Raw genomic sequence first — 8,878 nt, 5'->3', positions numbered from 1 at the left:
GAATCGCGTATGTCACCCTTACAAATACGCGCCGTACGTCACGGTGACAGAGGTACCGTTATCCAAAAAGGATAGCCTCCGCGCCGCGTGGTTACATCCGTTCCGCGGCCGGTTTCTTCCCGGCAACCGCGTCGCTTACGTCACGTAATTTTATTGGCGACATTCGCAATTCTCTTATCGTTACGGCGCACGCTTCACGATGGAGCGAGTCGCAGGAATATTCGGCGAAATCGCTCGTACGTGTGCGCGTTCGGATACGAGCGTTTATTTCGAAAGTGGTTTAAGCTAGTTTGGGAACAATATGAATTTTAACGAGACGCGGATGTAAACTGACACGTCGATTTCCGCAGAATTTCCGCAAACGCTTTTACATCAATTTCGAGGTAGATGACATGCGTTGCGTGTGCTTTATTAGAAATTTATCGAATCAAATCTTCTTTCCAAACAGGGAAACTCAGTTTGGAAATTGTGAATGAATATATCGCGGGGGGGAAAAAAATACATATATACAGGGTGGTCTAAAACTGACGTCGAAACATATTTTAAAGACAGATTCTTTGTGACATTGTAGGACAAAAAAATTTTAATACGAAAATAACGAGGCTCTAATGATAGAGTTTTTCAAATGGGTAGAGTGTAGAAATTACTGACAGAACTATTGTAGAATCTCGCGCATTCAGGGATGACCAGTGTGAACGTGCTTCTTCAAACTCTTCATGCCTTTGACAATAACAAAATTCAGTACTTACTGCACTGACTTGTATCTGAGCGCATAAAAATTCTAGCCCTGTCATAAGTAATTTTTAAATTCTTCCTATTTAAAAATCATCATAGCCTCGGCATTTTCACATTAGACCTTTTGTCTTAAAATGTTAAAAAACGAATCTATCTTTAAAATATGTATCGTTAATTTTCGGACATCCTCTATGTAGAATAAAATGGGGTAATTTAGATGGATACAGAAATTTTTTAATTGTATAGAACAAGGTCGTATAGTGTATTCAATCAAACATACAAAACGCACTATTTGATGCAATAATGTATGTTTTGTATGTACAATTGCAACTTCAATTTTTTATACGATTCGAAAATTTCCGTTGACCTATATTCAAATTACTTCGCTTTATCCTAACTTTTCTTATTCGCGCAACAGTAAAAAGAATGACGTTGCTACATAAATTGTCAGTTTATTGTTTTGCCCTGCTTGCTTCGAAATCCTGATACCGCGACGCCCTCGGGTCCATTCGTCACACGTATATTCCTAGACTATATTAAAGCCGGATGTGACGTGTGGTAGCTTCCGTGTACCAGTGTAGCGACGGAAATTGACCGAGAATTAACCGAAACGTGATACCGAACGCGCGGCGCTCTAGTTAACTACGCGTGAGTACAAATCGAAAGTTAATTAAAGCCGACATAACGGGGAACTTCATTGTATAGCTCGCACGTCACGCCGGGCATAAACGAACTTCCGCGGTGTAGTTCGCAATTAAACACGCGGTTACGTAAAGCGAGACAGGGACAAATATAACGATGGGAAATGTCCTCGCGACCGTGTTATCGTACGCGGATTCCCTCCGTATTTCGGATTCCACTTCATCTGATCTCGATATTACGGTAAAAGCAGCGATTGCAGGAAATATTGGATTTATAAGTGGATATTTTTTCGTGCAAATTTCAATCGCGATTAACGTCAACTGCAATTCGAATGCCACGCGTTCTTTATGAAGGAGCCGATCTCCAATCCATTATCAAACATAATTTTTCAAATAATCTCTGTGAATTTCGGTAATGTTTCATACTCGCATTCATTTCATACTCCATTTATTCGAGAATGTGAAATTAGAAAATTGTATCATATTTAAACAGGCGTGTATAAATTCCACGCTTACATTTCGCTTATATTTCCGCATTACGCATTATGCAATTTGTATGAAAAGACCGACCTCAAATTTAGCTCATTTTGTGGCTTTCGAATTTCAAATTGAACTGTATGCCAAACAATGTTGTGTGGTAGAGCATTGATCTCAGAAAAAAATTTAAATAAAATACTTTGAGTAACAATCTCGTAGAAAAATTGCGTTGACGCCCATCAATATTGCGATCAAATTATTTCCGGTGCGGGCTGTTAAAGTGACAGGAAGTCGCTTCAATAAATTCGGAAAGTCGATTTGCGCGACGTTCGTGTTCCTTACGACCTACTTACCAAGGAGTACATGTCGCCTGTTTGCGAAAGCGCGGTGACGGTGTCCCATCCGAAGTGTTTGATCAATGCTATCCTGGCCGGATTGTGACTCGAATCCGGCGCAACGGTACGCAGAAATAGGGGGAACTCGTTGGAATCTGAGAGTGCTGGTGCCGTCGAGCCAAATGATACCTGGATCACGTTCCAATAAGGGACAATTTTCGCCAGAGTCTCGGTGACTTCGGAACAAGCTGTGCCGAGCAGGAACGGCATCAAGTGCTTCTTCCTCGTTGAATACAAGGCGTGAAAGAATCTGTCCACAGCCACTCCAGAATCGCACTAAAAAGTGAAGGATCGTTAAAATTTTCATATGAAAAATTTTAATTAATCGCGTTATATAATATTCAATAACTTGTTACATAGAAGTGTCTCGAAATTAAAAAGAAACAATTCACCGTTGGAGAACGCAATCAATATTGTAATAAAAATATTGTACGCCGAAAACACACAAATTTACTAAATCATAATACATATTTCCTTCAATAATACTAACTTGACATCTACATCTAGGAAAATAAACAGATAATATATTCAATAAAAAAAAAAAATAATTTCGTAAATGAAATCAATGGCTTTTATACCAAAAATATATTTATATACATGTAGTAAATATTAAAGTAGTAATATTCAAATAAATATTTATTAACATTCAGTACATTTTTTAAGTGTATTAATTATTAATTCTTAGGATAATATATTGTAAATTATATATTGTGTGGTGTAAATTATATATTGAAAACTTCTACGTTCAAATTGAATTTAAAACCTGTTGAGAAACAGCTTGTAGGGTCAATATCAACGGAATATTGATAACGATAAAGTTTACCACTTGAACAAGAGATGATCGATTTCAAACGGTATAATTATCGTTGCAAAAAAAGCGTCTCACGTTGTTTGAGCTACAAATGGTGTTGTATTTCTAAAATAAGCGAGAAGAAGACTCAATCCGTTATGACGAGTTATAACGAGCAATTTATTCAAAGCGAATGGAGACCGGAGCAAACTTGAATGAAAAAAATCTCGAGGGTCTTCGTTTAGATGCAGGACAGTAAGTTACGAGGAAGTAGGGACTTCCCGATCCAACTTTTATAACACGAGTACTATCTACTCCACGTCTTGTTACGATTTCATTGGATCTCGATGAGAGGACGCACTCGAAAGTCGAAACTCGACCAATCATTTTGGAAGAAGAAATTGGAGTCTCCATCTGCTGCCGTTCAACAACTTCGTTCGAGTAGCCGTTGTAAAAAATTGTATTAGATACTGAGACATACTGACCTGCATGTCTGTTATCGTTTGTTGTAAAAATATATTTATTGTCAAAAATATATTTATTTCATTGAAAGGACGATATTGAATGAATAAGATTTGTGATTTGGTGAAGCAAAATGTGATTTAGTGAAATCTTGAGAGAAGAAGACAGAGTGTACGAATGTGTTAGAAATTTGTTATTGTAAATTATGTACATACCGAGCAAGTGTTCACCGTCTTCGTATCACGTTTTGAGAGCTATGACTGATATTCTGAATGCAACTACTAGCTTAACGAATGTGGTGTGACATGCATATCCATGACTTCGCGACATTTCTGTTTACGAGGACATACAACTCGTGTAAATTCTCATTCGACCCCGTGCACCGCAGCATCAGCTGAACTTTCAATCCGCCTGTTTCCACGAAAAGTAAATCAAATGATAAAAAATTAGCACTTATAATACGATTGCAGAGCTCGAAACCTGTTGCGTATAAAGTATAAAGTATTATTCAACATTCGAGAGCGAATAAATGCAGATATAATACGGATATTTTTTGCGATGAGAGAGAAGTCATATTTTTCATTTTCATATTTTTTATTTTATATATTTTTTTAATATGTCATGTTATAAATTTAATAATAAAATTACAATAAATTGTAATTAATTTATAAGACAATATAATCTTGATTTTATATGGCTTGATATTCTGATTCAACTCAATTTTTTGCAACATAATCGATTTGAGTCAAATTATCAAGCAAGAAAATCGGAAATAATTTATATATTCCATTCCATCATTATAGAGATTGGTCACAATTTTAAAAGTAATACTTCTGTTTTATTTGTGTTGCAATGTATATTAACGATTAAAATTGTCGATATATCGAATAGAAATATCTATTATGAATATATTTATTATCAATTAAAAAACTATTTATATTTAACCTGAATGAATAAACATTATATCGAATATATGAATAATGAATCATCATAAATAGATTTTGTTTGAACTAATCAAATTCGATATATTCGAAAATGCTTATTCATTTAAGATAAATATAAATAGTTTTTGCATTAATGAATATATTCATAATAAAAATATTTCTATTCGATATCGACTTATTAAGAATTAAACGACCTTTAAATGCTCAATATTATTGTACAACTATTTCGTTTAATGTTATTTTTACTATAATATTATAGTTTAAAAAATACCAAACTTTCTAGATACTCAATATGGACGATAATATAACGTACAATATCTCTCTCTCAAATATTGTACAATAATATGATTGTCTAGAGACCGCTTTACGCTTCAAGATCTCGTATCTTTTAGTGTCTTAAATCCGTCGGAGATGAATCGCATGCTACGATGGATGATCGTCTCGGTTCGTCTATTTATCTTTTATTTCATCGCTATAAAGATTTCAAAAGTGATGCTCGAAGCTCGCTCGCTTTTACATCGCCGCTAGTTTTTCTCCTCGAAAAGTGCACGTACCGAAGTGGCCGATGAACCATTCCCATCAGATAATTTATGCTTCGCAATCTCGCGTCTTTTATTCTGTCGGAAGTGATTATCGCGTGCTAATGAGGATTGAAAGTTTTGAAACGAACAACGGGTGATTGCTTCGGGGCGTCCATTATTATATGTACGTAGAATATTCAGTATTACGAAATGCACGGTATTCAGCATATCGCGCGTCAGTCCGTAACATTCATCGCTTGCCTAAAAAAGCTTCATTTCTAGTTGTTTCCAGTTTTGATCGACGTAAAGATCTAATTGAAATTTTAAAAGAAGGAAGGAGAGTGATGCTCGAACCTTGTATTTTGTCTGCGACTTTCTTTTTCCTTGAAAAGTGTTAAGATGTAGTTAACGACAGTTTCGATACCGTCGTTGAATAGCTTTTTTACTATGTAACATAAAATCTACGCAATGATAAGGTAACAACATCGATACTGTCGTTAAAAGTTACAGAATACGAGCTTTAATGCAGTAATTATGATTTTCACAAATGCTGCAATATATAGACTAACTTTAATCTTGATTCATCTTACTCTTCATCTTTTTCTAATTCTGAAGTCCAGGGTTCCACTAATATAAAATTAATCTCGGTTCAATTTAATGTTTATTTTTTTCTAATTCTTAAAATTAAAAAAAAATTGAAAGTTAAAGCGAGATTAAAGTTGAACTTACATTGGTGGAACCGAGCTTTAGAATTAGAAAAAGATGGAGATTAAGGTCTCGGTTGAACCGAGATTAATCTATATTTGAAAACGAGCATTAGCCTCGTTGCACGGGTGCGAATTCTTTTTACTTTTCGTGATTCCTCGTCTTTTTACCCGTTGAAAATGAATATCGTGAACGAACGAGTCGGGAATGTCGAATTGTGCGATAGTCGATCGCTCCACCCATTTGCTATATATCTACACAGAAGGAAGGAAAGTCATATTCGGAAACTGAAAGGAATGAGGTGATGGCGACTCATCGGTCGATGAGTGAGTTACTTGTTGCATTCCGTTTATCACTTACCGCTCGACCTCGATTATGGCATTTATGTTTTTAAGTTGCAAAATATTCAGAATCTTCCATTCAGAGTCCAAGTTTTTTTTTATTGTTCTAATATAAGCTTTCAAAAAATGTGGAAAAATTTAGGGTTACCTTTCAGTAACTTTATTACATTACGCCAAACTCTTTATTACCTCACTAAATAGTTTTTTAAACAAATATTATAGAAAAGAGAATCGGACTTCACTCTCCATTTTGGGGAAATTTGAGTGAGATTTCATTTGTACCAAAAAAGATTCACACTGTAGATGAAGCATATCATTCTTATGGAATTTTTATATTCATAATATCATCGCATTTTATACCAGAGATTTGGACCGAAAAATTTCGATCCGAGGCTAAATCCAACTATTGGTTCCAGTTCTTTTATCGTAACGATTACCGGGACTGTTTGGATTACAGTGCCTTTCGATTATGCGTGCAAACGAAGAACAATATCAGACGTCTTAACCGAATGTTTATTAAACTGACACAGCTATTGTAGCACAATTAAATAAAACATACGTATGAATTTAGTGCTTTTTTGTTACTAATTTGTTACCTTTTATACAATTTTATGACTTTAGTCGCTAAAACAATAAAATTGCAAATAAAATAACAAAAAAAGCACTAAATTTATATGTACGTTTTATTGAATTGTACCGAAATGACTGTAATACACAAGCTTCCGTTATTACTTTACAAACTTATATTTATACATTTATGCGTTGAGACCGTATTTTAAATAGTGAAATAGAATTAAAGTCAAATAAAATTATTTTATTTGAAGTACCGAGCTTTAATTAAATGCGAGAAATGTTATTCGTTTCCTGATGATTGATGTTGCATGAATACTGTCCTTACATCGATCATAATTCATCTCCGATAATTAAGATGTCAACCGTGTTTCACGCTACAGTTGACACATACTCTGGTTTTCGCATCAATTGTCAAATTAGTGATCCTGTTAGTTCGTAATGAATATCATTAATTGCACCTGTATGACGGACGAGTCACAATTCTTAAAATTTGTCCCTTTATTCATAAATAATTCATAAATAATTTACATAATGATGTAATTTTATTCCCTTGATTTTATTAATAAGCGAGAGCGACAACCGCGAGCGACAACAACTTGACACATTAAGTCCACACAAAAATTGCGAAGTTTTCTTGCCAGATGAAAATAAGAACACATAATCGTTGCAAATATTCTATACAATACATCACTGTTTAAATTTAAAATTGTGAAATGAAAACACGAGAACGTTCACTACTACAAATATCTACTGCAACAAGCAAAACGGATTGTGGGTTAAATCCCATATAACATTTTTCATGTCATAACAGCTTTGCGGTTCAACAATGCGGAACTGTGTAACACCGTTGAAAGAGAGAAAGAAACATATGTTGACGTACGAATCTGACAACCAGAATGGCGCGCGGACGCTTCATGATAAATTACTATTATCTCGTGAGATAGAGAGGATCAATGATGAGAAAAAGCGGCATCGACACAGTGACGAATGGAAATGGATTCTTGAAATGTTCGCGCAAATTCTAACATAAAATACGCGGACGACGCGCGACTTACGTATCTTATGTCGGTGAGACTAAGTTAAAAAGATCTCTCGGCGTTGGTACGAGACTTGGTTGGACAATTTCCAACTTACCTTTTCCGAGTAGTACCGAGTTTATGCACGCGGTCTGCGAACATTTTCCGCAGAACGAGTCGTCATCGCGAAAATCGACATTCGCGAAATATACGACCTGAATTCTTATACGCGAGTCCGTCGATGTATTTATTACATCAACAGAAATGTATCTCAAACGTAGATTTTTGTGTAGAGAAACTTTTACGAACTAATATCTCCGAGATTCGGAATATGTAAGCATTCGACAAATGTTTGCAATACAAGTGCGTAAAATTTCATTATCATTATTAGCTAACGAATTCCGCTGCAAAAAATAAACAGAAATTTATATGATAAAAAAGAGGGCGAGAAAATGAATGAATAAATTTTTATTTAGCTCTCTCATCTATTTGTAATATAAATAAAATAAACATTTGAAACACAAAAAAATTTAATTTTTATTAATTAATATGTAGTCTTTTAACATTTGCAACACATCTCTGCTGTTTTTCAGCGTGTCTCTTCTTTATATCCTCTTCTTTATTACTCTCAGTTGTGAACATTTTTCACTTTTTTAATCAGGACACGTCAACGATTCTCAGTTTTTATTGTTCTTATGAATACTTATATTCTTGATGGTTAGACATAAAGCTTAACATAAGACTCGCACGCCATAATCTGATGTTTTATTACTTTTCACAGGACGAGCATTGATTTATTGTCCGTATCGATCATTACTAATCGAGGACGGACAGCAATAAGTGCTAACTATGGGCGCCAGTAGAATTACTTTCAGGAGGGTGCACTCAAAAGAATTCAAACTTTTGAAGATTTTCTACTGGAAGTGTAGAAACAAAAACACCAAAATATACAAACGATAAACTATCAAATAAACTACAAGAATTTAATTATTTTTAATGTTGGGTGATTAACTTTACAACGATAATATGACGAACAAAATTTGAACAGCAACTAATAAAGACGCATTCTAGTTTTTGTTTCAACATTGATTTTAAAATGGATTTCCCAAAGTTTTATTACAAATGTTAATTAATATTTGCATTGAGCTTCTTGTTTAATTGGAAAAAGTATTCTATATTAACGCAACTTCTTTTTTTCTGTGGATTTTCCTCTTTCCCATTTATTTCATAAATTGGGGATGCAAGCGCACCCCTTTGTACTCTCCTTCATGGTGCTAT

General features: G+C 34.5%; 1 protein-coding gene across 1 annotated transcript in view; it reads right to left on the bottom strand.

Moving 5' to 3' along the window:
• LOC108756663 overlaps positions 1-8,878 on the bottom strand; it is a 75,104-nt gene that overhangs the window by 15,363 nt on the left and 50,863 nt on the right. The window contains exon 3 of the mRNA XM_018500653.1: positions 2,207-2,524. Coding sequence (XP_018356155.1) covers positions 2,207-2,524 — 318 coding nt within the window. The remainder of the gene's footprint in view (positions 1-2,206; positions 2,525-8,878) is intronic.

The sequence above is a fragment of the Trachymyrmex septentrionalis genome, unplaced genomic scaffold (assembly GCF_001594115.1).
Source record: "Trachymyrmex septentrionalis isolate Tsep2-gDNA-1 unplaced genomic scaffold, Tsep1.0 scaffold13, whole genome shotgun sequence".
Classification (NCBI taxonomy): domain Eukaryota; kingdom Metazoa; phylum Arthropoda; class Insecta; order Hymenoptera; family Formicidae; genus Trachymyrmex; species Trachymyrmex septentrionalis.
The sequence above is the reverse complement of the archived record's forward strand: the minus strand, read 5'-3'. Positions and strand labels throughout refer to the sequence as shown.